We start from the raw sequence: 27445 nt of genomic DNA, 5'->3' as shown, positions 1-27445 counted from the left end.
TCCAGATTAGGGCAGAACCGGCCCTGGCTACATTTCAGGTGTAGTTTGTTTTATGTATGTATGTACTTGCATAGATGTGTACTTGGTCTTCCAATATGGCGCCGAACAAAATCTCGCGGCGCGGTGACGTCATGCGGTAGCCCTCTATAGGGCCTGACTAGCCTTTGGTAACACACTAAACGAATTATCTTTCATTTTTGGCACTTTTTCTGTTTGTGTAGATGGGAAGACATACTGAGAATCCAAATCACCAACATTTGAAATAATAATTGTTTTGAATTATTTCTTGTCTTATTTAATGAAGGTTGTAATAGAATTAGCCTACATTTGGCTTAAGCTGGATGAGACAGAGACATAATTTTATAGCCATTTGTTAAACAGCTGACAGGGAACGTAATTAACCGTTCCGGGAACGAAATTTTTTTGTTCTAACCGGTTCGGGAACGTCTATTTAATGGTGGAACCCAAAACCGGAAACGTTAAAATTCCGTTTCTGTTCGGAACGAACCAATAGGAAAAAAATTCCGGTTCAAAGCCCTGCTTTTAAACATTTCAATTACTTTCTCACACATTTGTTGAGAAACTGAAGATCCTCAGCTCATCTTTGCTCCTCAAAGACTAAGCCTTTCCTAGATACTGATTTTGTACCAAATTATGATTACAATGACCTGTTGACATCAAATCACATCATTATTTAACTGTTTTACCTCATTACTAGCCAAACATTAAGGTAATTAAGTTCTGTTTTCCTGGCATCATATACACATGTAATATCAGTGTCAAGTATAAACAGTCTTGTTGCCCTCAAGGTGCACAATAAAGTCTGATTATTGAACAGAGGTGAATGACTCTGGGATGTTCCTCTCCTGCAATGGCAACTGCAGTTTCTTTTCCAACCACTGAGAGGAGACAATGAGTTCACTTCAGACATCCATCCATCCATACATACATACATTATCTGTAGCCGCTTATCCTGTTCTACAGGGTCACAGGCAAGCTGGAGCCTATCCCAGCTGACTATGGGTGAGAGGTGGGGTACACCCTGGACAAGTCGCCAGGTTTTCGTAGGGCTGACACAGAAACAAACAACCATTCATACTCACACCTACGGTCAATTTAGAGCCACCAATTAACCTAGCCTGCATATCTTTGGACTGTGGGGAAAACCGGAGCACCCGAAGGAAACCCACACAGACACGGGGACACAGAACATGCATACTTCACACAGAAAGGCCTGCACCGGCCGCTGGTCTCAAACCCAGGACCTTCTTGCTGTGAGGCAACAGTGCTAACCACCACCGTGCCACCCACTTCAGACATATAGAAGATAAAATCAAATAAATGATGTAATTAAAAAAACTATCATAGAATTACTGGATGATAATTTAATCAATAGAAACTGATAAGCAAAACAAATTGGCATATTGCACATTAAGATCAAGTACAGCAGTGGATTACAATCCATCACTCATCCATTTCATGCATTTCTTACAGTTTTTTTCACTCAATCATGTTGCACATGACCTAAGCATATTAAGTTTTCATATTATCCACTACAGACTTTGAAACCATGGCAAAAAACAAACAAACAAACAAACAAAAACATTTGAACTGATACAGCTTTGGCTTAGTGACTGAATGCTTCATTATCCTTAAATAATAGAAATCAGTGTTACATGAATAGATGGTTTATTTCCTCTTGTGGCCTCAGAATAAGGGAACTGAGTATTGCATTCATCCCAGAAACCAGGTCTCATCTCATCTCATTATCTCTAGCCGCTTTATCCTTCTACAGGGTCGCAGGCAAGCTGGAGCCTATCCCAGCTGACTACGGGCGAAAGGCGGGGTACACCCTGGACAAGTCGCCAGGTCATCGCAGGGCTGACACATAGACACAGACAACCATTCACACTCACATTCACACCTACGGTCAATTTAGAGTCACCAGTTAACCTAACCTGCATGTCTTTGGACTGTGGGGGAAACCGGAGCACACGGAGGAAACCCACGCGGACACGGGGAGAACATGCAAACTCCACACAGAAAGGCCCTCGCCGGCCACGGGGCTCGAACCCAGGACCTTCTTGCTGTGAGGCGACAGCGCTAACCACTACACCACCGTGCCGCCCCAGAAACCAGGTACTTTTTATAATTTGAGGCAATATAACATAAAGGAAAAGGCCATTTAACACAAGGCCCTAAGTGGCTTCATAAATCATTAAGAACTGGACGTTCTTCCTTTTTTCCTCCAATTTTACCTTTAACCCATGTGCCAGTATGTCCTACTGTTATGTCTCTTCTACATATTTCATTCATATCCAAACCACGTCTGCTGATAAGCCACAGTTGATATGTTTAACACAACGCCAAATCAGAAAACGTTGGGATGGTATGGGAAATGCAAATAAAAAAGAAAGATTTCTAAATTCACTTTCACTTGTATTTCATTTCAGACAGTATGAACTCAAGATATTTCATACTTTGTCTGGTCAATTTCATTTCATTTCAACACGTTCCAAAAAAAGTTGGGACTGGGGAAATTTAGGGCTAGTAATGAGGTAAACAGTTAAGTAATGACGTGATGGCAGCATTAAGGCAGAATGCAGTACATTGAGATTTTGGAGCAACAAAATCTCAAATGCTGCCTTCAAGTTGACATCTTTTCCAGTGATATTTTAACAAGACATTACATTACAGGCATTCAGCAGATGCTCTTATCTCAAGCGGTGTACATCAAACCCACAGTAGCCGATGGTTCGGTGCCTTGTTCAAGGGCACTTCAGTCATTCCTGCTGGTCCAGGGAATCAAACCAATGACCTTTTGGTCCCAAAGATGCTTCTCTAACCATTAGGCCATGGCTTCCCCCATGTAGCACAAACTGCTGAAAAAGTTAATGCTGACACCTTCCTGCTTCAGCCAGCATTAACTTTTTCATGACACATGACCCTGCTGCCGGATCACCGGTTGTCCTTCCTTGGACCACTTTTGTTCGGTACTAACCACTGCATACCAGGAACACCCCACAAGATGTACCATTTTGGGGATGCTCAGACCCAGTCATCTAGCCATCACAATTTGGCCCTTGTCAAAGTCACTCAGATCCTTACGCTTGCCCATTTTTCCTGCTTCCAACACATCAACTTCAAGAACTGACTGTTCTCTTGCTGCCTAATATATCCCACCCCTCAACAGGTGCCATTGTAATGAAATAATTAATGTTATTATTATACCCCCTGCAAACAAAGTTTGGGGGGGTATATACTGTAGGAATCACCCTGTCCATCCATCTGTCCATGTGTCTTGTAAGCGCAACTTCTAAACAGTTTGATGGATTTTGATGGAACTTTACACAGTTGCAGTATACCACCTGAAGATATGCATGAAGGAAAATAATCCTGGTCCAGTGTTTCAAAGGGGAGATCATTCAACTTATTCCCTTACATATGGCAATATATGATGACAGGCTCGTAAACGGGAGGTATTCAAAAGTGAGTTTACTCACAGTTCTAGGTCATTCATTCACCTGTCAGTGGTCAAAAATTTTATGGCTGATCGGTGTATATAACTCTAAGTAGATCACTTTAGTAAAATACAACATCCTTGCACCCTTACAGAAAAACCACATGAACTTCACATGTATTTCACATGTGATCACATGTTACCACATGTAGAATACATGGTATCAAATTTTGTAACATGTGTTACCATGTACAGCACATGTGGAAAACATGTTACCACGTGTAAAACATTCCCACATGTGATTCACATTAAATTGGGCCAAAACCACGTTTCCCATGTGCAAATAACGTTTCCCATGTGCAAATAACATGTTTCCCATGTGCAAAACCACATGTGGAATACATGGTATCAGATTTTGCAACATGTGTTACCATGTAGAGCACATGTGGAAAACATTACCACTAGAGTTGAGCTGGAAACTCGGCTGAAATGAGTATCCGGTACGGATATAGCACTTTTGGTGAGTACGAGTATTATACGAGTAATACGAGTCAATATCTGTGCTCGGCCTGAATGAAAATCCTCACACAGCGTCACAGCGCCCCTCCCCTACACACACCGCTCTGCTCACTCACACAGAGAACAGCTCTCTGTCTCTCCCTCAGTCACTCAGGTTTGCGGCTCTTAAGTACAAACTTATAAGTAAGTTTGTACTTACTTATAACCAGTAGAGTTCTGGTAAACATGGGTTCGTTCAGACGTGGTGCTTGGTAGAAAGAGACTCGCATTGCGTCTCTGCCTGTCGGAGATTTTTTTTTTCTTTTTTTAACCGTCGGTTAAAAACAGTTTTTTTGACTTCACGCATTGAGTGTCTGACACTTTCTTGCTGTAATTCATGTAAAAATAAAGGTAGTAGTGGTATAAGTATTACAAATTAAGCTACACACACACACACACACACTCTCTCTCTCTCTCTCTCTCTCTCTCTGCCGGTCGTCGGAGTTTTTTTTTTTTTTTAAACCATCAGTTGGCTCTAACCAGTTTTATTTTACTTCATGAACTGAGTGTCTGACACTTTCTAGGTAGTAGTGGTATAAATAATATTACAAATTAAGCTACACACACACACACACACACACACACACCCCTGGTGTGGAAATAAAAAAAAATAAAAAAGAACCAAAAAAAATTTTTTTAATCACACTGATCATAAAAAAATTAAAAGTTAAAAAAAGAAAGTTATGTTGAGTATGAAAACTCTTGTTCACTACATTTCGTTTCATAATTGCAACTGCATGTGTTGTATTCATTGTTGCAAAACTTGTTCTGTAAATAATTCATTTGCTATCGTGATCAAAACCATTGATCTGAAGCTCAATGCTGATGCTGTCCTGTAAATAGTTTTCTAATCAGCAATAAATATAACAATTTCTGATCAACCCATATCAATTGCATGCTTAAAATAACATACTGGTTAAAGCCCCGCCCGTTTCAAGACAACCAGACCCACTTCCGTGTTAAATCCCGCCTACTTCCGGGTTCGGCCCCGCCCACTCCGAGTACGGATACGGATACAGATACAGGTAATGCTGTACTCGCTCATCCCTAGTTACCACATGTGTAAAACATTCCCACATGTGATTCACATAAAATTGGGCCAAAACCACATGTTTCCCATGTGCAAAACACATTTTCCACATATTTCACATGTGAGAAATCACATGTGAAGTTCATGTGGTTTTTCTGTAAGGGCAATTTAATCTTTTTTTTTTCCTGTTCCAAAGCTACTAAGACCTGGGATTATTTTATAATGTGTACAGTCATGGACTCAGAAAGGAGGAAACTCAGTGGACCTTCGGGTATATTGTTCTTTGGCTGATATGTGAAGCACTGTAATGAGAATCGAAATACTGAAATGTGTAGTAGGACATTGCAGTGTATACTGTATTTCACTGCTCTTCTAATTCGTTGAACCAGGCAGATGCTCAGACCCAGTCATAGCCATCACAATTTGACCCTTGTCAAAGACGCTCAGATCTTTACATTTGCCCATTTTTCCTGCTTCCAACACATCAACTTCAAGAACTGACTTCTCTTGCTGCCTAATATATCCTACTTCTTGTCAGGCACCCCTGTAATGAGATATTTAAGAGTTATTGTACAAAATCGAGTCGTATATGAGCTGATAGCCGACGAGGCGTGTAGCACCGAGTCAGCTATATACCATGTGCGATGAGATTGAGTGGAATAACTGTTCTAGTCTATCCACATTCACTGGATTTTGAGAAACAGAGCATTTTTATTTTTATTTTTTGCAAATTCGATAAATAAAAGCTTTATACAAAACGTCAAACAAAATTGTTGTTTAGGGATGTTGTCTTGCTGCATGACCCACCTTCTCTTGAGATTCAGTTCATGGACAGATGTCCTGACATTTTCCTTTAGAATTCGCTGGTATAATTCAGAATTCATTGTTCCATCAATGATGGCAAGCCGTTCTGGCCCAGATGCAGCAAAACAGGCCCAAACCATGATACTACCACCACCATGTTTCACAGATGGGATAAGGTTCTTATGCTGGAATGCAGTGTTTTTCTCCAAACATAACGCTTCTCATTTAAACCAAAAAGTTCTATTTTGGTCTCATCTGTCCACAAAACATTTTTCCAATAGCCTTCTGGCTTGTCCACGTGATCTTTAGCAAACTGCAGACAAGCAGCAATGTTCTTTTTGGAGAGCAGTGGCTTTCTCCTTGCAACCCTGCCATGCACACCATTGTTGTTTAGTGTTCTCCTGATGGTGGACTCATGAACATTAACATTAGCCAATGTGAGAGAGGCCTTCAGTTGCTTAGAAGTTACCCTGGAGTCCTTTGTGAGCTCGCCAACTATTACATGCCTTGCTCTTGGAGTGATTTTTGTTGGTCAACCACTCCTGGGGAGGGTAACAATGGTCTTGAATTTCCTCCATTTGTACACAATCCGTCTAACTGTGAATTGGTGGAGTCCAAACTATTTAGAGATGGTTTTGTAACCTTTTCCAGCCTGATGAGCATCAATGACGCTTTTTCTGAGGTTTCTGAGAAATCTCCTTTGTTCATGCCATGATACACTTCCACAAACATGTGTTGTGAAGCTCAGACTTTGATAGGTCTCTGTTCTTTAAATAAAACAGGGTGCCCACTCACGGCACGGTGGTGTAGTGGTTAGCGCTGTTGCCTCACAGCAAGAAGGTCCGGGTTCGAGCCCCGTGGCCGACGAGGGCCTTTCTGTGCAGAGTTTGCATGTTGTCCGCGTGGGTTTCCTCTGGGTGCTCCGGTTTCCCCCACAGTCCAAAGACATGCAGATTAGGTTAACTGGTGACTCTAAATTGACTATGGGTGTGAATGGTTGTCTGTGTCTGTGTGTCAGCCCTGTGATGACCTGGCGACTTGTCCAGGGTGTACCCCGCCTTTTGCCCGTAGTCAGCTGGGATAGGCTCCAGCTTGCCTGCAACCCTGTAGAACAGGATAAAGCGGCTACAGATAATGAGATGAGGGTGCCCACTCACACCTGATTGTCATCCCATTGATTGAAAACACCTGACTCTAATTTCACCTTCAAATTAACTGCTAATCCTAGAGGTTCACATACTTTTGCCACTCACAGATATGTAATATTGGATCATTTTCCTCAATAAATAAATGACCAAGTGTCATATTTGTGTCTCATTTTTTTAACTGGGTTCTCTTTATCTACTTTTAGGACTTGTGTGAAAATCTGATGAGGTTTTAGGTCATATTTATGCAGAAATATAGAAAATTCTAAAGGGTTCACAAACTTTCAAGCACCACTGTACATATAGAATTAATTAAGTCTAAATTGAGTCACAATTCACAGGATATAACATCTACTTTTTGAACAGTTTGATAATATAATATAATATAATATAATATAATATAATATAATATAATATAATATAATATAATATAATATAATATAATTTTTGTCATGTTCTTCTCATTCTGTTAAACTCTTTTCAGGTCTTCTGAAACCTCCAGCCTCCACCCTCTTCTGGTTTGGGGGTGAAAGAGGAAGCGGAGACCATATAACTGAGCAAATGATCAGTGGTTACACCTTTTTCCAGCCAAGTTAGTACTTGAAAGAAAAGAGAAAATGGCAGCTGAAGAGATATATTCAGAAGAGGATCTCTCCTGTTCAGTGTGTTATGACATCTTCAGGGATCCTGTTGTCCTGTCATGTGGCCACAGTGTCTGTAAAGAGTGTCTGGAAGTATTCTGGAGAAAAAAGGAACGTCGAGAGTGTCCAGTGTGCAAACAGTGGAACCCATCCGATCCTGTCTGTAACTTCGTGTTGAAGAGACTTTGTGAGTCTCACTTACAGGAGTACAGTCAGAGATACTCAGCAGGATCTAAACAGCACTGCTGCATACACAGTGAGCAACTGAAATTCTTCTGTCTGGAAGATAAACAGCCTGTATGTCTGATTTGCCAAACAACTCAACAGCACAAAAACCACGAGTGCTATTCCATAGATGAAGCTGCAGCTCACTTTAGGGTAAGCTGACATAGTGAGACAGTGTGTATATGACATAAAAACTCAATAACATATTGTATGTAACTTATAGATTTATCCTATGTATTTGTGCATGTGTGTATTTTCACCAGCGGGAACTCAAAACTGCCCTGAAGCCCTTACAGGAAAAGCTGGAGTGCTTCAGTCAAGTGAAACAGTCCTACCACAAAGCCACAACACATATTAAGGTGAGAATTAGTGATGTGAAAGATGACTTTATATATAAATATATATCAAGACAAGAGAAACTATTATATCCAAAGATGTGCTCTTTCTGAAATGTTATCAGTATTCTGCAGACCTAACTAACATCATTACTACATTTTATTGCCCTCACTTGTGTAAATATTCAAGGTTCTGATTGCATTGCCAACTGAATACCCACATCATAGATATTAAATTTGGGTAAAAATATGGGTATTTCTTTCTTATTTATGCATCGTGTTACCACTTTGGACTAGTACAACAACAAATTCTGAGCAGATGAGTACACAAGTATTTTGAATTTGACGCAAGGAATTGGAACAAGACCGTCAGTGATGGTGTAGCTCACTCCAACCCTGTCTAGTCCAGAAAGAATGATCTAAAGTGGGCCACCTTGCACAATAAATGTTGCAAGCTACATACACCATATAGAAGCTATATCCACCCTAGGAATACCGACCTATTTGCCAGAAAGAATCCAAAACAGCGAGGGATTGACAGAGAAGAAGCAATTTTTGTTGAACTGGTCATTAAGGCTTAATTAGTCCATAATTTCATTATGAAACAAATCTGGGTAGAAGTTATATGCACCGTAGGTACCCCTACCTTCATGCCAGAAAGAATCAAAATTGGTGAAGAATTGAGGGAGAAGAAACTATTTGTGTGGAAACTGCTCGTTAGGGCTTAATTACTCCATATCTTCATTATTAATTACAATTATGCAAACTGGGGTAGAAGCTATATACAACCCAGGCAGGCCTACCTTCCTGCCAAAAAGAATAAAAAGTGAAGAGTTGAGAGAAAGGAAGCGATTTTAGTGAAATGTGGACAACGCTGGATGGACAACGGACAACACATGATGGCATAAGCTCATCATCTGTCGACCGGTTGAGCTAATAAATACATACTTCTTTGTTTTAGTCATCTTTAGATCAAAAATTAAAAATCTGTGAAAACTTTCCTGATCTAGTCTCTGGACCAATGAGGTGGTCCATGAAAATACTTTCTGGTCGGCCAAACCTGATCTCTACTAAATAGTGAATTGAGGGAAGTTGAATGGATAATAAATGACTGACAAAATACTCTGTCGGGTCAAAACGTGCAGAATGGAATCTACTTTAAATCCTTATTGGATAAAAATTAAGTGTGGATACAAAGTACAAGAAGGTTTAATGTACTTTTGGATGCACTTTTTACACATGCACAATATACAATGCATATACACAATCCAGAGTTTTGTGTTTTATGGGTCATTCCATGCCAAATCAACAAGAGGTTATTCTTGACCATCTCAGAATTAAATGAAATTTGGAGGGCTCAGAGATACTATTAAAAGAAGTTAATCCCCAAAACTTGAGCTTCCTATCACCAATAGTTTCAGAGATACAGGCATTTGAATTTTTCAATTTTTTTGTTTTTTGCTCAAAACATACATATTTCAAAGTGCAATATAATCTTTATTATGCAAGATAGAAACCTAAAATTTTGCACAGAGAGACTCAATGTCTTGTACTACAAGCTTCAACTTAGAATTTCAATGGTCATTGTATATTAGATGGTGATTTTAACAAGGAAATTAAAAAGACAAATTTGCATTTTTTGCATTTTTAACTCATTCTGGAAGCTTGCCTGTGGCAGTAATGCTTAAACTAAGAATGTTATTCAAATCTACACAGAAATATCTACCAATTTCAATTTTACCAAGTCTCCACTATTCCTAGTTTGTCTGTAATAGGGTTTTGAATTTTGCCGATTTCTAAAACATGCCATTTTCAGTAGCAAGAAATCCAATGTGGGATAGCAGTTAGGAACTTGTAAATTTTTTTCAGTAATCCCCAAGACCCATATTTTATATTTCCAAATTTTTGTTCTGTGTCTCTCAAGTATTTTTAAACTACAGGGGTTTAAAAAATCCATTTTCACCAAATTCGAATTTTTGATATATTTTCATATAACTGATATTTGAGGGTAAATAAATGCTTCAATAAGGCTCAAGTAGGTTAGGAGACATGTTTCTTCCTCAATTTTAAATAAAATTTCAATTAATGCTCAGTATTAATTATTTGTAAATTGATTTTAATCTAAGACTGTGTAACATTAGCAATCAATGACCAGCTATTGTGTACCAGTCAACAGCCAGCCTTATCAATATCAACACAGCACAATAGGTGACCTTTGATACCAGAACAGGTGGCTCATATCTTATAGTTTTAGAGTCTGTAAACTGCATACTTGTTCAGGTAACATTATATTGCTTGGATTATATTAAATACATTGTAATACAGATCACTGAGAAAATTTACCAATGTTATTAACTGAATGTGTTTCTTTGCAAGGATTGGATATTTTGAATAGTTGACTAGGGAATTTAATTGCAGTTGCTTTCAATTTGAGATCAGTATAAATGAGTTTGTTCTTAGACATCTAGAAATGGCTGAACTTCCTCCCTGTTCTATAGGAATTGGACTAAAGAAAGATTTTGACTGCCATAAACTAACATACAACAGAAATTGTAAGTTAAGTGATTTATATGAAAAATGACTGACTTCTTTAGTTTATATATATATATATATATATATATATATATATATATATATATATATATATATTTACTGAAAAATGTGAAATGTTCATATATTATTTAGCTTATTTCAAAATGATAATATTTTTAAAACCATATTTCTGTGACATGAACACAAGTAAAATGTTTCCTTATCTATACAAATCATTTAGTTGTATTTATCAGTCCTTAATCATCAATAAAATGGAAATAATATCAAAAATTCGAATTTGGAAAAAATGGATTTTTTAAACACCTGTAACTCAGAAATACTTGAGAGACACAGAACAAAAACTTGGAAATATAAAATATGGGTCTAGGAGATTACTGAAAAAAATTTACAAGTTCCTAACTGCTATCCCACATTGGAATCCATGCTACTGAAAATGGCATGTTTTAGAAATCGGCGAATTTCAAAACCCTATTACAGACAAACTAGGAATAGTGGAGACTTGGTAAAACTGAAATTGGTAGATATTTCTGTGTAGATTTGAATAACATTCTTAGTTTAAGCATTACTGCCACAGGCAAGCTTCCAGAATGAATTAAAAATGCAAAAAATGCAAATTTGTCTTTTTAATTTCCTTGTTAAAATCACCATCTAATATACAATGACCATTGAAATTCTAAGTTGAAGCTTGTAGTACAAGACATTGAGTCTCTCTGTGCAAAATTTTAGGTTTCTATCTTGCATAATAAAGATTATATTACACTTTGAAATATGTATGTTTTGAGCAAAATGCAAAAAAATCGAAAAATTCAAATGCCTGTATCTCTGAAACCGTTGGAGATAGGAAGCTCAAATTTTGGGGATTAACTTCTTTTAATAGTATCTCTGAGTCCTCCAAATTTCATTGAAATCTGAGATGGTCGAGCATAAATTTGTCAGATATTTGTTGATTTGGCATGGAATGACCCTTATTACAGTTTAATCACCATTGTTCCTATAGCACAAGAAAAATAATACAGAATCGCAAGTATACAAGGACAGCTAAATCTTTGTGAAACTGAGAACTTTGCTCTCAGATCCTAATGACACTCTAAATGCTTTATTACAGGAAGCGCTACTTGGTGGATAAATAAGTCAGACGGTGGATAAAATAAAATCCATAGACAGTGCTGGTGTTAAGCGTAACACATGCATATGTGGCATGCTACAAGTGTGTAATTAGAGTGCTAAAGAAAGATTTTTGCCTTTTCTTATTAGATTAGATCTATTGTACTGATAAAAGAAAGTGATTTATAACATTTCTCAATTGGCTAAACATTTAATAATAAATATTTCTTGATTTAGTTACACTTATTCTTTCTTTTGATTTTCAAATTGTACAGCATTTAAATTGAGGTCAATGAAACAAATGTCCTTCAATTTTGAATGTTTAGAATCTTTTGCCTGGCAGTGTAGGTAAATATTAAAGGTGACATACTGTATGATACCCCTTTTCCACAAGGTGACACAGTTCCCTGAGGTCTTAATGAAATGTCTTTGACATGTTCAAAATCAGAGGTGGACAAAGTACCCAACTTCATTATTTAAGTCAAAGTACAGATCCCACTGGTCAAATGTTACTCTGATACAAGTGAAAGTTGTACAGTCAATTTTTTACTTAAGTTAAAGTACTGAAGTACTTGCTTTTAAAAATACTTAAGTATTAAAAGTACATTTTCTGTCAACGCATCGTTCTGTTATTGTCACAGTGCTTACAAAACCTAATGCCTCTACCAAAGACAGCAATATGAATTCACAAAATGAGCGCATGCTGTGCCATCATGGTGGTTTAACGTTAAGCTAGCTAGTCAATGAAACTCCATCTGACATGCTATCAAACTCTTTTCAAACTCAAAATCATATTGGGTAGCTAATGCTACTAGAAAAGAAAGATTTCTACATTGTTCATTTAGCAAGATTATGCTAAAACATATTTCTGAAAGGACTTCAGATATGTTAACATTATTCATGTTAGCGTAACTCCATTTTTACATGCTAACTAACAGTGTCCAAGTTAACTAGCTATGTGTGAACGTTAGCCGTGGACAAGGCGATGGCAACTTGGTGGGCAAATCCATAAAAAGTCATTTGACTAACCAGACTGCAATTCTAATGAGCTCCTCTTATGACACAAAAAGTTGAAGCAAATCTGAACGGCTTTTTGAAGCTCATGTTTTCTGATATAGGAGCGCAAAAGAAATGGACTGGGTGTCTTATTTCAGAGTTTGTGGATTGGTAGGCTCTAGATACCTAAATGTATGTGTACAAGCACTGAAAAAAGTGAGCTTTTTTATAATATACCCATGTTGTTTAAGCGCATATCAGTAACTTTGCTGAATTTGAAAGAAAAACTGACAATGCTCCTGAACCAAGAGTCATTTGTGAAAGAGGTGTTGTGGTTAAAGTTTTTTGAAAGAGCCTACTTTTCAGAAATTGTGTCATTCAGGCTTTCAACAGAAAAGAAATTATAGTTGCTCTGAAACCAGACACTTGGGCAAAGGCTCAAATAAAGATCTGACTATAGCTGGTAGTAAACCATGATTAAAATAAGACACCATTGGTTTACTGACCTACTTTCTGTTGCCAGATAAAACCAGGACAAAATGGAGACCACATGCCATTGCAGGGTAGTAGGGTCTCTGTGGCAGTGTCTCACTAAAATGCTGAAAATGCTTTATTATATTCTTGATGGAATAAAACAAAGCATTTTGTTGCCTAATATGGATCATAGCTATCAATAATACACTGTTACAATACACAGTATATATTTAACCTGCATTTCTTGGGTTAATCTGTTTGCCAATTTCCATGCCATATACTTTGTGTTCCCATTAATAATAATAACTAGAAAAGCACTCGGAGAGCGCAGACCTCCGCCAAGAATCCTTTAAAAAAATCCGGGATCCAGAAGGTGATCCGGATCACTGCCAAAATTGAATGGATTGTTACTTATGCCCAGTCACACCTCTGGGAAAAATTTCAGAGCAATCCGTTCATAACTTTTTCCGTATTGTTGCTAACAGACAAACCAACAAACAAACAAACAAACGCTACCGAAAACATAACCTCCTTGGCGGAGGTAATAATAATAATAATAATAATAATAATAATAATGGGTGGCATGGTGGTGTAGTGGTTAGCACTGTCACCTCACAGCAAGAAGTTTCTGGGTTCGAGCCCAGTGGTTCTGTGTGGAGTTTGCATGTTCTCCCCATGTCTGCGTGGGTTGCCTCCGGGTGCTCCGGTTTCCCCCACAGTCCAAAGACATGCAGGTTAGGTTAACTTGTGGCTCTAAATTGACTGTAGGTGTGAATGTGAGTGTAAAGGGCTGTTTGTCTCTATGTGTCAGCCACGCGATGACCTGGCGACTTGTCCAGGGTGTACCCCGCCTTCAGAGGTGGACAAAGTACCCAACTTCATTACTTAAGTCAAAGTACAGATCCCACTGGTCAAATGTTACTCCAATACAAGTGCAAGTTGTACAATCAATTTTTTTTTTTATTTAAGTTAAAGTACTGATGTACTTGCTTTTAAAAAATACTTAAGTATTAAAAGTACATTTTCTGTCAACACATCGTTGTGTTATTGCCACAATGCTTACAAAACCTAATGCTGTTACCAAAGACAGAAATGTGAATTCACAAAATGAACGCATGTTGTGCCTTCATGGTTGTTTAACGTTCAGCTAGCTAGTCAGTAGGGTTGCCACCTGTGTCTGACAAAAATCCTGGACATTTCGACCATCCAATCGACCTTTTTGCTTGTAAGCAACGGCGCCCTTCACACATCTAACCCAAGACAAAAATCGCCCTTCTACGCTGAAACTGTATTGCTCTAATTAGTAAAAATGACGCTTTTGCTAGTTATTTGTTTAGTTAATTACTTTACATAATATAGCAGGTCTTCATTAGCCTGGCAAGCCAGACTAAATGTGAATATTTAGTCTGGCCTCGATCCGTAGACATTTCCGAAGCGGGTAGGAGGAACAAACCGCTGTCTTTCAAACTGTCTCTGTGCGTATAGGCCAACACTCTGACCAATCAGCGCAACAGTGACTGTGACGTAGTCAGAGCGACAGAAAGCAGTGGGGGAGGCCTTGAAATAAATAATTTTTCAAAATGCGTATTAATTAATAAACAGGTTCTAGATATTAAGAAGTTTGGAGATAATGACCACAAGTTTGGAGTCTGTACCACATACATAACATACACTCATTTTTTTCCCCAAGTGTTTTTCAAGGGTTTGCTTAAACTGTTTTTGAGAGTTTTTATTTAGTGGTGTTTGGTGAAATAATTTCCCTTAAATTTAAAATAACGGGAAAATAAGAAACAATCAAAAAGTAATGTTTCAAAGCTGTTTATTAATTCTTCGTACTGCACAAACTAGCCCCATCCTTTTGGCTACGAGCGGAGCCAGCTGGTAGATCGGACTTTTGCCATAGCCGGTCGGCAAAACAGCGAAAACGTCCTTCTTGAAAAGGAATGAGCGGAGAGCCTCTTCCTGCTCATGTTTCAACGAAAACTCCAAGTCTAATTCTTCTAAAACTGATTCCAAAGCGGAGTCAAACGCGCGCTGTTCACTAGCGGTACCCATCTTTCCTGCTGCGCTTTCTCCAGCGTCACGCAGCTTTGTCGTCACTCCTGCAAAAGCCCGCCCAAAGAATCCAAACAAAAACCTTGCGTTGTGATTGGCGGGCACGATTTGATGCCCGGAGTGTTTTTGTTTACATGGTGCGAGGCAAGACCCATTCGCTAGGCAAAAATATTTTTGGCCGCTAGGCGGGTGGGTCTAGTTTACTAGGCTAGGTCTTCAGTATTTTGGTTTATTTCCAACAGTTTTTGGTTGTGGACAACTGGGGGCAGTAGTGGGCACAGGTAAAAGGGAAATACATAATTAAGTTCTGTTTGTTTGCTTATGTGGAATAAAAATAAATAATCTAATTTTTCATTGTATCTAAGAATACCTGAATGTAACAATGTAAGGTGTAGCGTCAAACAGCTTACCTGATTGCTTAGAGTGTGGTGTGTGCTTTGCTTGTGCTTGCCTGTGCCTCTGCTGCTCTTGGCTAAACAAATACATAGGAGGACATGTAACTGATATAACTGGGCACATACAGTACATACAGGAGTATGTTACTACACTACACTATTTCATTTAATTCACCAAAACCTTACCTAATCTTCCATTTATATTTGGTGTTTTTCTTTGCTGCTGCTATGAGTCCTGGCTGATTTTCAATGAATGTCTTGAACTCAGTACAGGACAACTGAAAGTTTAGCCTGACTTGAAGCTCAGCCTTCACCATTGCAACAGAGAGTCTGTTTCTTTTATCAGTCCAAGCCGGTTCCAGGCTAGCACCAACTCTCTGCTGGGCCAGAGGAAAGAACCGCTTACGTCAGCGGGGGGGCGGAGTTGTTAAGACCAACAACAATAACAAGACCATGAAAGATCGCCATTTTTAAGCGCCGAGAAGCAGCAGCTGTACAAACGCGAAGTCATCCATTATTATTATTATTATTGTTACTGCTGCTTCTTCCGTGTTTTTGCTTTGATATTCGCGCCAAGGTTTATGTAAACGTAGCGCCGTAACTGACGTATTCAGCGACGTGATGACGTGGCTCCGCTTAGTGGCGCTTAGCACGGGCGAGCTATGGAAAAGCAAACTGGTTCTCAGCTGGCTCGCAAGTTGAAATACACATTTTGCCCATCATCTACAAAAAATCGGGACATTCAGTGTCCCGGATTTTTATTTTTTTTTCCGGGACAGACCATGAAAATCCGGGACAATCAGGAAAAACCGGGACAGGTGGCAACACTACTAGTCAGTGAAACTCCATCTGACATGCTATCAAACTTTTCAAACTCAAAATCATATTGCGTAGCTAATGCTACTAGAAAAGAAAGATTTCTACATTGTTCATTTAGCAAGATTATGCTAAAACATATTTCTGAAAGGACTTCAGATATGTTAACATTATTCATGTTAGCGTAACTCCATTTTTACATGCTAACTAACAGTGTCCAAGTTAACTAGCTATGTGTGAACATTAGCCGTGGACAAGGCAATGGCAACTTGGTGGGCAAATCCATAAAAAGTCATTTGACTAACCAGACTACATACGTAGCTATTGCAACATTATCCATAGCTCTAAAAGTACAAACAACTTCACTGCAAGCTTTCTCTTGGAATAAATTGTTTACATAGCTCAATATGCTCCCGCAGGTTGGATGGCGAGATTTTGTAGGCCGTGATGTGGTTCATTTTCAGCAAACAAAGCAAACATTTAAAACAAAACAAATCTTTAATCCTTTCAGAAAACTGAAACATGGGTTCATGGGCCATGAGTGCATGCATTCTCGAGAAAAACTGCCTCTTTTCATTCTGCCGCCAACTGATTGTGTTCAAATAATGCTGCTGAGAAATCGTTGATCTTGATTTTATAGTCTACGGACGTGATGTGACCCAACTGATCGGCTGTCTCAGTGTCACCTGCGAAAAAAACAATCACGTTTTAGAAAAGAAAAGAAAAGAAAAAACATCTACTTTCAAAGCTGCTTCATAGTAACGAGTAATGAGGACCTTGATAGAAATGTAGTAGAGTAAAAAGTACAATATTTGCCTTTCAAATGTAGTGAAGTTAAAGTCAGAAGTTTCCAAAAAAAAATAATACTCAAGTAAAGTACAGATACTCAAAAAGTGTACTTAAGTACAGTACTCAAGTAAATGTGCATTGTTCCTGCCCACCTCAGCCCGCCTCTCACTCATAGTCAGCTTGGATAGGTTCCAACTTGCCTGCGGCCCTGTACAGGGCAAGCGGTTACAGATAATGGATGGATGGCTGGATGGATGGATGGATTCTAAACATGTTGTAAACATGAGAAAACTCCTTTCACCAATTTTAATTTGCTTTGTTATCCAGAGGCAGACCCAGCAAACAGAGCAGAAGATAAGAAATGAGTTTAAGAAGCTGTACCAGTTTCTCCGATTTGAAGAGGCAGACAGATTACTTGCACTGCACCAAGAAGAGGAGCAGAAGATTTGGATGATGGAGGAAAAGATTGAAGAAATAAACAATGGCATATCATCCCTTTTGAAAATTATCAGAGCCATAGAAGAGGATATGTGGACTGAAGATCTCTTACTCATACAGGTAAATTCTGCCTAGTGTGAGAATTTCTAGCCAGGATGCTACATGCGTAAAAATGTCTCATCTGTTTCAAACCAACAGCAAATCCTGAAACACTTGTCACTACTGAACAGCTTGGTTCATTTAGTGAACAGAGCTAATATAAATCTAGCACAAAGCTAATAATGTTTTTTTTTTCCATTTAACTCCACACACTCTTGTGTTTGTGTTTTATTGCATAAAGTGCCAAAGGTTTTCATGATACACTTACACCGATCAGCCATAACGTGATGACCACTGACAGGTGATGTGAATAACATTGATTATCTCATTACGGTGGCACCGGTCAAGGGTTGGGATATATTAGGCAGCAAGAGAACAATCAGTTCTTGAAGTTGATGTGTTGGAAGCAGGAAAAATGGGCAAGTGTAAGAATCTGAGTGACTTTGACAAGGGCCAAATTGTGATGGCTAGATGACTGGGTCTGAGTATCTCCAAAATGGCACATCTTGTGGGGTGTTCCCAGTATGCCGTGGTTAGTACCTACCAAAAGTGGTCCAAGGAAGGAGAACTGGTGAACCCGTGACAAGGTCATAGGACAGGAAGGCTAGCCCATATGATCCAATCCCACAGAAGAGCTACTGTATCACAAACTACTGAAAAAGTTAATGCTGGCTAAAACAGAAAGGTGTTAGCATTAACGTTTTCAGCAGTTTGTACTACAGTAGCTCTTCTGTGGGATTGGACCATATGGGTTAGGCTTCATGCCCCATGCAAATCAATGAGCCTTCGACATTCATGACCCTGCCGCTGGTTCACCAGTTCTCCTTCCTTGGATCACTTTTGGTAGGTACTAACCACTGCATACCAGGAACACCCCACAAGATGTACCATTTTGGAGATGCTCAGACCCAGTCATCTAGACATCACAATTTGGCCCTTGTCAAAGTCACTCAGATCCTTACAGTTGCCCATTTTTCCTGCTTCCAACACATCAACTTCAAGAACTGACTATTCTCTTGCTGCCTAATATATCCCACCCCTTGACAGGTGCCACTGTAATGAGTTGCCATTAACAGTTCATCTCATCTCATTATCTGTAGCCGCTTTATCCTTCTACAGGGTCGCAGGCAAGCTGGAGCCTATCCCAGCTGACTACGGGCGAAAGGCGGGGTACACCCTGGACAAGTCGCCAGTCATCACAGGGCTGACACATAGACACAGACAACCATTCACACTCACATTCACACCTACGGTCAATTTAGAGTCACCAGTTAACCTAACCTGCATGTCTTTGGACTGTGGGGGGAAACCGGAGCAGCCGGAGGAAACCCACGCGGACACGGGGAGAACATGCAAACTCCGCACAGAAAGGCCCTCGCCAGCCACGGGGCTCGAACCCGGACCTTCTTGCTGTGAGGCGACAGCGCTAACCTCTACACCACCGTGCCGCCCGCCATTAACAGTTATTCCACGAAATCGAGTCGTACATGAGCTGATGAGGTGCGTAGCTCTGAGTTGGCTATAAGCCATGTACAACGAGATTGAATGGAATGACTGTTTTATTCTATTCAAATTCACTGGATTTTGAGAAATAGATCTTTTTTTTTTTGCAAATTTGATTAAAAAAAATTATACAAAACGTCCAATAAAATAAGTTCCGCTTAGAATGTAAAAAAACGGCAAAATGACAGTAGCAATTTATGAAAAATGCTATAATAATAATTCTTTTAAAAAATGTTCTTACCATCAAATACTTTCATTCCATATTTTGTTGCTTTTTTTATTTTCTGGGGTTTTGTTTTTGAGTAGAGTTTTAGTTTCATCCTCGGGTGTTTCAGCAACACACTCCACCATTTTGTTTTTCTCTACTCACGGTATATGAGCTGATATCCTAGTAGTAGAGTAGCCAATCAGAACATGCAGTTGCTCATATACAGTGAATGTGGATAGAATAATCAATGTTATTCACTTCACCTCTCAGTGGTCATCATGTTATGGCTGATCGGTGTATATAACTAAGTAGATCACTTTATTAAAATACAAAATCCTATTAAAATAAAAACCCTTGCAATTTATTATTATTATTTTTATTTATTTATTTATTTATTTATTTTCCATTTTCCAATGCTACTAAGGCCTATGATTATTTTATAATGTGTACGATCATAGACTCAGGAAGGAGGAAGCTCAGTGTGGTTTTGTACATCACACCTTCGGTTCAGCTTTTCTTTGGTTGATGCGTAAAATTCTGTAATGAGAACTGAAATACTGAAGCGTGCAGTAAGACACTGCAGATACTGTATTCCACTGCTTTTCTCATTAATTGAACCAGGTAATGAGAACAGAGATGTGTTGAGCTCATGCAATGAATTTACAGTAATTGGCCATTAGTAAGTGGCTGACCTAATTCAAAGAAACATTTTCATATTCTTGGGTTTTTTTTTATTCTCATAGAACATTGAGTCCTCGATGAATAGGTGAGTCATTTCCCCTCTCTCTCTCTCTCTCTCTCTCTCTCTCTCTTCTCTGTGGTTCTGTGGCTAATGCTGTCAAGATAGCAAATGGGTTAAAAATGATGTGAGTCAACTTGTATGAGCCCACCAGATGATAAATTCACAACTTATTTTTCAGTTAAGGAATGAACTTATTGGAATATAGGGTATGCACTTTTAGGAAAACAATCAACAACTGGGTGGTGTGATGCGGCTTGACGGAAAAGTTATCACCCTGAAGATGATTATTTACCTATAAGAACACATCCTAAAATGACCTAGTCGTCTAATAGTGCAGCAATTTCTCAAAACACATACTTTTTATCCATTTATAGTTACACTTAATATTCGTAACAATTAACGTTATCACTTACTTTATAAACACTTATGTTTGTTATTAACAGACGTTACCATGCCAGCCTCTCTTTTTTACTCTCTCTCTCTCTCTCTCTCTCTCTCTCTCTCTGTCTCTCTCTAGTGTAAAACTTAAACTTACAGTTTTCCCTCCAACTGTTAGAACGTGCTGACGCTAGAGATGCCTTCTGTAAATGTTAAATAAACTTCTCCTCACAGAAAACCTCACCATAACAACGATTTTTGTAAATAACAGCTCAGTAACTTGCCATCTAAGTGTTAGGAAATTAATCAACACCTTCTGACTAGTCCACTTTGAGAATTCAACAGTCAATTTTGTCCAAATTTATCCAGATTTAAACCCAATTCCAGTGTTTAGTAACTACACTAAAACTAATGTTGTTTGTATCAAGTGTTCAGAGTTTGTATAAAGGCTCATGGTTAATGCATGAAGTTTTTCTTCTCCATTCTTATGAATTCCAATAAAATATACTTGATATTTTGAAGTTTGGAAACTCAGCATCACACTGACTCCTGGATGTTGTTCTAGAGCTCAGTGCCCTTTGCAGGAGCCACAGATGGTTTCAGGAGCACTGATTGATGAAGCCAAGCATGTGGGCAACCTGGCATTCAGAACATGGGTGAAAATGAAGGACATTGTGCAGTACAGTGAGTTTAATGTTTACTTACATTTAAGAGGCATCGTGAAGCTTAAAAAAAGGAAATAAAAGAGATGGGAGGAATGTTTTCAGTGACACTTCAAAATAAATGTATTGTCTAAATACAGGGCTCTCAAGTTTTGAAGTTTGCTCGGAGTGAGATTTTTGTTTGTTTGTTTGTTTGTTTGTTTGTTTGTTTGTTTGTTTGTTTGTTTGTTTGTTTGTTTGTTTTTTGGTGGGGTCCCTCCTAGTGTCCCATCGACCCTCCCTCCCTCCCAGTGTCCCATCAACCCACCCTCCCTCCCAGTGTCCCATCAACCCAGCTACTTAAAAAAAGAACAAATTCGATTAGATCAATTACACTGTTTGTTTATTCTATAACAAATAATAATACAGTAAAATATGTTTTGTTCTTTATTGTGCATGAACATTTGCATTTCAAATTAAATAAAGGCAAAAAACACAAATATAGCCCCAAAGGGCCCCACTGAACAATGGTGGATATTGTGTGTGTGTGTGTGTGTGTGTGTGTGTGTGTGTGTGTGTGTGTGTGTGTGATGCTGTGTGTTGTAAGTGTTTGTGGCAGATTTAGATGCCTTAATTACTGACACTGGGGGTTCCCATTTAAAGCAATGAGGCTCAATGCCAGCCATTTTCACTGTCATGATTGCTGAGAGGGTTCCGTCCAGGGCCAAGGCGTTTCTTGTTTTGGTCTTGTTCAAGCCCACCATGGAAAAACCTCTCAGCATCTGCATTGGAGTGGGGGAGAATTAAAACTAATTTGGCAATTGCAGACAGCCTGGGAAATCTGCTCATTCCAGTCACCTTTGGGAGAAAAAAAACAAGGAAGCCTAATTACACCCCTACATATTTTACACTTACTAAATTGCTCATGTCAATGTGTGTGCGCTGGATATTTATTACCCTATTCTTAAGTGAACTCATGCCTTCCCAGAAAGCCTCAACGTCAAATTCCGTTTGGTGTTCGGGCATTGGGACCTCCATTAACTGGTAGTCCTGAAACTCCTTTGCAAGTTAGTCTTGGTCTTGGGGTTCATGATATGGAAGCAGTTTGGTGAACCTAAAGAATACAATGTGTACTTAACCAGGAGAAACAAAGGGCTAGTTTTTCAGCAAATGTGATCAAACCTTGCAATAGATTTGAAATGTTAAACCCTTACCGATCCATAAAGTATGCAGCATCATTGACTTCACAGTCTGCCCTCTGCTGCACATCCACAAACCTGCCGTGTTTCAGGAGACTCTCTTTAAGGGGCAGTTTTGCCATGGCATATTCAACTGCCCCTGTCAAAAATGCCAAGACAGCCTGGTGGAATCTCTCCACCTGCTGTGGAGTGACATCTCCAGCCTCTAGGAGCCTGTTGAGGGTTGACCTGGTTGTAAAACCCACATTCAGCTTTTGTCCTATTAGAGTTATGAATAGAATAGAATAGAATAGAATAGAATAGGGTAGAATAGGATAGGATAGGATAGAATAGAAAGCCTTTATTGACATTATACAGAGTATAAAAACATTTAAAGCTGCTCCATGAAGTGCAAACATAAATATACTGTTCAATAAAACTACTAACTACTGTACATAGACTGCAAACATAACATATACAGTAAACATCAGACACTTAAACCACAAAGGCAAACACCTCCCACAGTTTTAACAGAATCTTCACAAACAAAGTATCATAAAGTATCTCTGCTTTCACATCCTCACTGTCAAAACTGAATAAGTCATTTGTGATCAGTAAACAGAGAGTTTATGTATTTGCATATAGGGAGAAACTTGGGGAGCATTACCAGGCACATCAGACCTCCCTGCCTTTGTTTTCTGAGCCTTGGCTTCCCAGAAGGAAAGGAGGCTCTTCTGTTTCTTCCCTGACATGCTAAAATAAATGACACAAACGATTAAAAAAATGAAAAACGCCTCTCTGTTCATGACAGCTCCTAGGTGACTTAACCAAAGTTATTCATTCTATAATCCCCAGAAAAACAGTCTTTGACTAAACGAACATTTAAATCGTCGTCAGCACAGTATGCTATTTTAGCTGGTTTACATCTAGCTTGCTAGTTAGACAGTGATCTACGATAGCTTGAAATGGACAGGTTTTCGATACTGAACAAGGTGTAGACCAGAAATATTGGTCTATAGAGTAAAACTACAAAGTAACTAAGTAAATATTGATATAAATTAAGTTATTACCTGATGGTCCTGAGTCCCGACAGTTCTCCAGTTCTTTCAGTTCTCTTTTTCGCTCCAGCTCGCTCTCTAGTTCACTCACAATTTTGCAGGTGCAGCGCGCGCTTGTAGCTGAAACTCGCGTCTCCCCGACAACAGAATAATCTATTTTCTGGTTGGCTGATGCTGCTCCGAGCACAGGGGCGGGTTCAAGACACATGAAACGTTTCAACACAGTTGCAGAACGGTGCACGTTTCGGCCAATCAATAAGGAACAATTAGAAAAATGTAGCAAACTGTTGCAGCGCTTGAACTCGCCCCAGGAGCGCTGTGACCTACGGCTGTGGCGGTTGTAGATAGCTTGAAGGAATTTCTGTGCGATTATTGGAGAAGCTCAGAGTGAGAAATGCCATGTGTGGCGTGTGAGTGTGGGAACTCGTTGAAATGTGTGTGTCTCACTCAATGCGTGAGGCTTGAGAGCCCTGAGTCTAAATAGTATTCATGAACAAATATCTTGGACATACACTCACCGGTCACTTTAATAGGAACTTGTTCATGATTCTAAGAATCCTGTTCTTGGCTGCAGGAGTGGAACCCAATCTGGTCTTCTGGTTAGAGGTCTGCGCGGGTTGGATTTTTCAGTCCCACTCCCGCCCGCGCCCGCATTGTGCAGTCCCACTCCCGCCCGCAAAGAATTATGATTTTTCAGTCCCGCTCCCGCCCACGCAAAATTATGATTTTCAGTCCCGCTCCCGCCCGTGCCTGCCATATTTTGTCCCACTCCTGCCCGCAAATCCCGCATGATGCAAACGTTCGCGTTATTTCTCAGGAAAGTTCTTGTCTTGACACAGCGTGATGGTGCCCCGCCCCCTACTTTGAGTGGATTTGAGCATAAATATCTACAGCTCACGTTTGTTATTATTTACCTTGTTTCTGAATTCAGCATGTAGTGTCTCTAATAATAATAATTAGTGCTGTCAAGCGATTAAAATATTTAATCGCGAATCGCACATTTTTGTCACATAAGAAACCATTGTAATTCTCTGATCAGCATAAAAAAGTGAATGGGCTTGCTTTGTACCATGAGTGAAGTGATTTACTGCTTGAGTTAGTCTACAACTCTAATCAGAGAGACAGGTTACACAGTGACGGTAGGCTTGACTCAATGCTATCCCAGAAATCCTTCCTGTAATATGCAAATTTGGCCGCCTCTGATTGGACAGCCAAATTTGCATATTACAGGAAGGATTTCTGGCATAGCATTGAGTCAAGCCTACCGTCACTGTGTAACCTGTTTAAAACGTGTTTTTAGTTAGCGGGACTGCAGCTTATCACCACTCCCGCCCGCGCCTGCATATGTGCACTCCCGCCCGCGCCTGCATATGTGCACTTCCGGTCACACCCGTGCCCGCAATGAGCTTTCAAAATTTGTCTTGCACTGCTTTGCGGCGGGTCCCGCGAGTCCCACGGGACTCTCGCGGGAGTGCAGGGCTCAGAAGTTCTGGTGTTGCATGCTGAGATGACTTTCTGCTCACCACGCTTGTAAAGAGTTGCTATGGGTTACTGTATCCTTCCTGGCAGCTCGAACCAATCTGGCCATTTATCTCTGACCTCTCTTATCAACATATGCACGTGTTACGCTTAACACCACAGAACTGTCGCTCACGCAATGTTTTTTTGTTTGTTTGTTTTTCGCACCATTCTGTCTGTGTAAACTCTAGAGACTGTTGTGAGCGAAAACCCCAGGAGATCAGCAGTTTCTGAAATACTCAAACCAGTCCATCTGGCTCAAACCAGCACCCATGCCACAATGAAAGTCACACTTTGAGATCACAATTTTACCCATTCTGATTTTTGAACATTAACTGATGCTCTTGATTTGTATCAAGAGCAGCATGGTGGTGAAGTGATTAGCACTGTTGCCTCACAGCAAGAAGGTTCTGGATTTGAGCCCAGTGGCTGACAGGAGCCTTTCTGTGTGCAGTTTGCATGTTCTCCTCATGTCTGCGTGGGTTTCCTCTGGGTGCTCTGGTTTCCCCCACAGTTCAAAGACATGTGGTTAGGTTAACATGGGGTGGCCTTGGGCTGAAGTGCCCTTGAGCAAGGCACCTAACCTCTAACTGCTCCCTGGGCGCTGCAGCATAGCTGCCCACTTCTCTGGGTATGTGTGTGTTCTCATTGCTCACTTGTGTGAGTGCATGTGTGTGTTCACTGCTTCAGATGGGTTAAATGCATTGGATGAATTTCACTGTGCTCGAGTGTGCATGTGACAAATAAAGGCTTCTTCTTCTTCTATCTGTATTGAACAGCAGGTGAATGGGTATACCTAATAAAGTGGCCAGTGAGTGTACTGTTGTAAAGAATGGCTTGTTAAATTCCTGATTGGCAGTTTTGGATGGATTAAGCATCCTGTTGCTGAATATTTGATATTTATAATCATATATGCATCTCATCTATTTTTTCTGTCTATTATCTGTGTCATTAGGTCCCGTCATTTTGGATCCCAACACCGCACACACGTCCTTTACACTGTCTGACGATCTGACCAGCGTGACATTTGATGAAACCCAAGACATGACACACCTTCCTGATAATCCAGAAAGGTTCGAAAAGAGCGTATGTGTCCTCGGCTCTGAAGGATATGACTCAGGGAGCCATTGCTGGGACGTTGAGGTTGGGAATAGGAGTTTGTGGGAGGTGGGAATTACCACAGAGTCTAATCCAAAAAATGGAGGGCTGTTTTATAATGGGGTTTGGAGTGTGGAAAACAATTGCGGGTTTTACACTTGCTCTCCAGCTCGGCCAAAGTCTCCGTTCTCTGCTGAAGGAGGACTCGAGAGAATCCGAATACAGCTGGACTGGGACAGGGGAGAGGTGTCCTTCTCTGATCCTCTCAATGACACAGAAATAAAAAGCTTCAATCACACATTTACTGAGAAAGTCTATCCATTTTTCTGGAGTCGCAGGCAGGGCTCTCCTGTTCAGATTTTGCCCATGACCATTTTACCCATGACAGTTCTTAAAGCTGAATGAGTCATGGAAGATCTGACTGAAGCCCTGAAGCATGTGTTTGGCTAATAAAGAAAGACAGGTTTGTCAAGAAACATGTCTGGATATATACATTGATAAATCTTTCACTTTTATCTGCCTTTTTTTAATTAAAAAATTTCTCCTGCTTTTTTTCCTCAGGCTTTTTTTTTCCCTTCCATTTTTTCTTCCATATTTCTAACAAAGTCATAATACAGCCTTAAAATTATGATTGTACAATGAAAAATAGGATGAAGATGAAATTGTGTCAATAATAAATTGAATTTTCATTACAAGATATTTGTCTAAAATCTTGTGTGTCTAATTTTTAGGGTCCAAGCACCAGAGGTACACAGCCTCTAGTGTCCACCAGAGGGTGCTGCACTGAGGTGCAAGGCCCTATTGTTTTCCTAAGGATTCCTCTTATTATAATTTTTTTTTCCCCTTCAAGACTTGGCCATTTTTGAGGTGGTTCCATGGGTGAAAACTCATGAAATGTGGTATACACATCAGTCCTGGCCACCGATACTCAGGGATAGAGGCTTGGCCCTGGTTGTGTCCAGGGGACTCTATAGCGCCCCCACATATCATTGAGACTTTTGCCCGGTATATACAGTGGATATAAAAAGTGTACACACCCTGTTAAAATGATAGGTTTTTCTGATGTAAAAAAAAAAAAAAAACGAGATCACGATAAATAATTTCAAAACGTTTCCCACCTTTAATGTGACCTATAACCTTACAATTCAATTGGAAGACAAACAAACAAACAAATCTGTTAGGGGGAAAAACATAAAAAATAAAA

General features: G+C 39.6%; 2 protein-coding genes across 7 annotated transcripts in view; one reads left to right on the top strand and one right to left on the bottom strand.

Annotated features, from left to right (window-relative positions):
- Positions 1–17538, bottom strand: part of LOC132867395 (IgGFc-binding protein-like) — a 69656-nt gene extending 52118 nt beyond the window's left edge. For 3 of the 6 annotated variants that reach the window (XM_060900274.1, XM_060900278.1, XM_060900279.1), the window contains exons 1-3: positions 17368–17538; positions 15962–17277; positions 15791–15852 (exon numbers count right to left, since the gene is read on the bottom strand). The gene's annotated coding sequence lies outside the window, so the exon portion shown is untranslated. Of the gene's footprint in view, positions 1–15790; positions 17278–17367 lie in introns of all 6 variants that reach the window. The other 3 variants (XM_060900277.1, XM_060900275.1, XM_060900276.1) reach the window with 3 other exon arrangements.
- LOC132867396 (E3 ubiquitin-protein ligase TRIM35-like) lies at positions 7598–26936 on the top strand. The gene is made up of 6 exons (XM_060900280.1): positions 7598–8016; positions 8127–8222; positions 17708–17938; positions 20372–20394; positions 21314–21432; positions 26099–26936. Exons 1-6 carry the CDS (start codon positions 7615–7617, stop codon positions 26644–26646), a joined length of 1419 nt encoding a protein of 472 aa, XP_060756263.1. The 5' UTR covers positions 7598–7614; the 3' UTR covers positions 26647–26936.
- The last annotated feature ends 509 nt before the right edge of the window (positions 26937–27445 follow it).

The sequence above is a fragment of the Neoarius graeffei genome, chromosome 19 (genome assembly GCF_027579695.1).
Source record: "Neoarius graeffei isolate fNeoGra1 chromosome 19, fNeoGra1.pri, whole genome shotgun sequence".
Lineage (NCBI taxonomy): Eukaryota > Metazoa > Chordata > Actinopteri > Siluriformes > Ariidae > Neoarius > Neoarius graeffei.
This window is presented reverse-complemented; position numbering and strand designations above follow the sequence as displayed.